The 1,515-nt window shown below is 45.3% G+C and overlaps 1 protein-coding gene across 1 annotated transcript; it reads right to left on the reverse strand.

The window, feature by feature from the left end:
- LOC100477442 (olfactory receptor 51T1) lies at nt 1-1,224 on the reverse strand. Its single transcript, XM_034650182.1, has one exon. The coding sequence runs from the start codon at nt 1,193-1,195 to the stop codon at nt 194-196; it is 1,002 nt and encodes a 333-aa protein (XP_034506073.1). The 5' UTR covers nt 1,196-1,224; the 3' UTR covers nt 1-193.
- Between the last annotated feature and the right edge of the window lie 291 nt (nt 1,225-1,515).

Here is a 1,515-nt window from a genome sequence, read left to right on the forward strand (position 1 = left end):
ACACAATTAATTTGGTTTTGAACTGTAGTGTTGTGTTTTTGTTGTTTTGTTTTAACTCTTCAGTAAGTTTAGGGGAAGAGTATTCTCCTCTTTCAGCTCCAATGGTTTAGTTGAAACTGCCTTAGTGACCAAAATGTCTGAGGATGGCACAGACCCAAATCCATTTCCTGCTTAAACATAATTTATCTCCCCTTCAATCCCACCGTCCTCTACGACCCCTCACAGTGGGGCCCCCTGAGCCCTTAAATTGGAGCAGCCGGAGCATAGCCCGGCGGATCGTCTTGGTCTTCAAGCTGTAAATGATAGGGTTCAGTACAGGAGGTAAGAGCAAGTAAACATTGGCCAGAATGCTACAGACCACTCTTGGGGTGGAGCTGAGAAGGCGGTGTGTAAAGGACAGGCTGATCATTGGCACATAGAAAACAGTGACAGCACAGATGTGACAGACACAAGTGCTCAGAGCTTTTTGCTGCTTCTTACGGGCCACGATGCTCAAGACGGTTCGGAGAATCAGAATGTAGGAGAAAAGAATGAACAGTAAGTCAGTGCCAGTCAGGTAGAGCTGAAGAAACATGCCCAAAAAATTGCTGATCCAGGGGTTGGAATATGTGTATTTGATCATATCTGGATGGTAGCAAAATGGGTGGGAAAGCTCTTTGCCTGAATGGAAAGATACACTCTTCAAGGCTAGAACCATGGGAAAGATGAAAATAACTTGCCGCAGGCAGATGACCAGTCCAATCACCAAGATTATCATGTCTGTGAAGACAATGGCATACTTCAGTGGGTTACAGATAGCCATAAAGCGGTCAAAGGCCATGGCTACCAGCACTGAGGACTCCAGGAAGGAGAAGCCATGCACAAAGAACATTTGAATGAGGCAAGCTTTCAAGCTAATCTCCCGGGCATGAAACCAGAGAACCCCAAGTACAGTGGGAAGGGTTGAGATGGTCAGACATAGATCAACAGTTGACAGCATGGAGAGGAAATAGTACATGGGCTTGTGGAGACTCCTCTCAACGATGATGACAAACAGAATCATGCTGTTTCCCAAGAGGGCAACGATGTAGAGACAGCAGACAGGGATGGAGATCCAGACGTGAGCAAGTTCCAACCCAGGAAATGCAGTGAGTAGGAAGTTTGGCGAAGATGATGTGGTGTTATTGAAAATTACCATGGTGGATTGAGAACACATCCTGAAATGAGAGACACAAGGACAATGTTTGTCATATTGATCCTTTTGTCAAGCTCTAACTCTTTTATAAACTCTTCCCAAATTACACAGTGGTTTCTCTAGATTCAAAGCTCCCAGTCCAGTTATGGTACCTAGCGCATAACTCCACAATATCTTGAATTTTTCTTGTCAGAACCTGGCCCCATTTTTCTTCCTCTACCCTCTCCCAACTACAACCATCAATCTCTTTAGGCTCATCCCCACCCTACTGCCCAGACTAGTCCTGCGGCTTGAAGTAGGAAATGCATATAGGCTTATGTCATACACATGCAGACACACCA

Source organism: Ailuropoda melanoleuca, unplaced genomic scaffold (assembly GCF_002007445.2).
Source record: "Ailuropoda melanoleuca isolate Jingjing unplaced genomic scaffold, ASM200744v2 unplaced-scaffold11388, whole genome shotgun sequence".
In the NCBI taxonomy this organism is placed as follows: Eukaryota; Metazoa; Chordata; class Mammalia; order Carnivora; family Ursidae; genus Ailuropoda; species Ailuropoda melanoleuca.

Bases quoted from the DNA above. Each gene is read 5' to 3' on its own strand.
- LOC100477442 (XM_034650182.1), bottom strand. From the start codon at position 1,195: ATGTGTTCTCAATCCACCATGGTAATTTTCAATAACACCACATCATCT.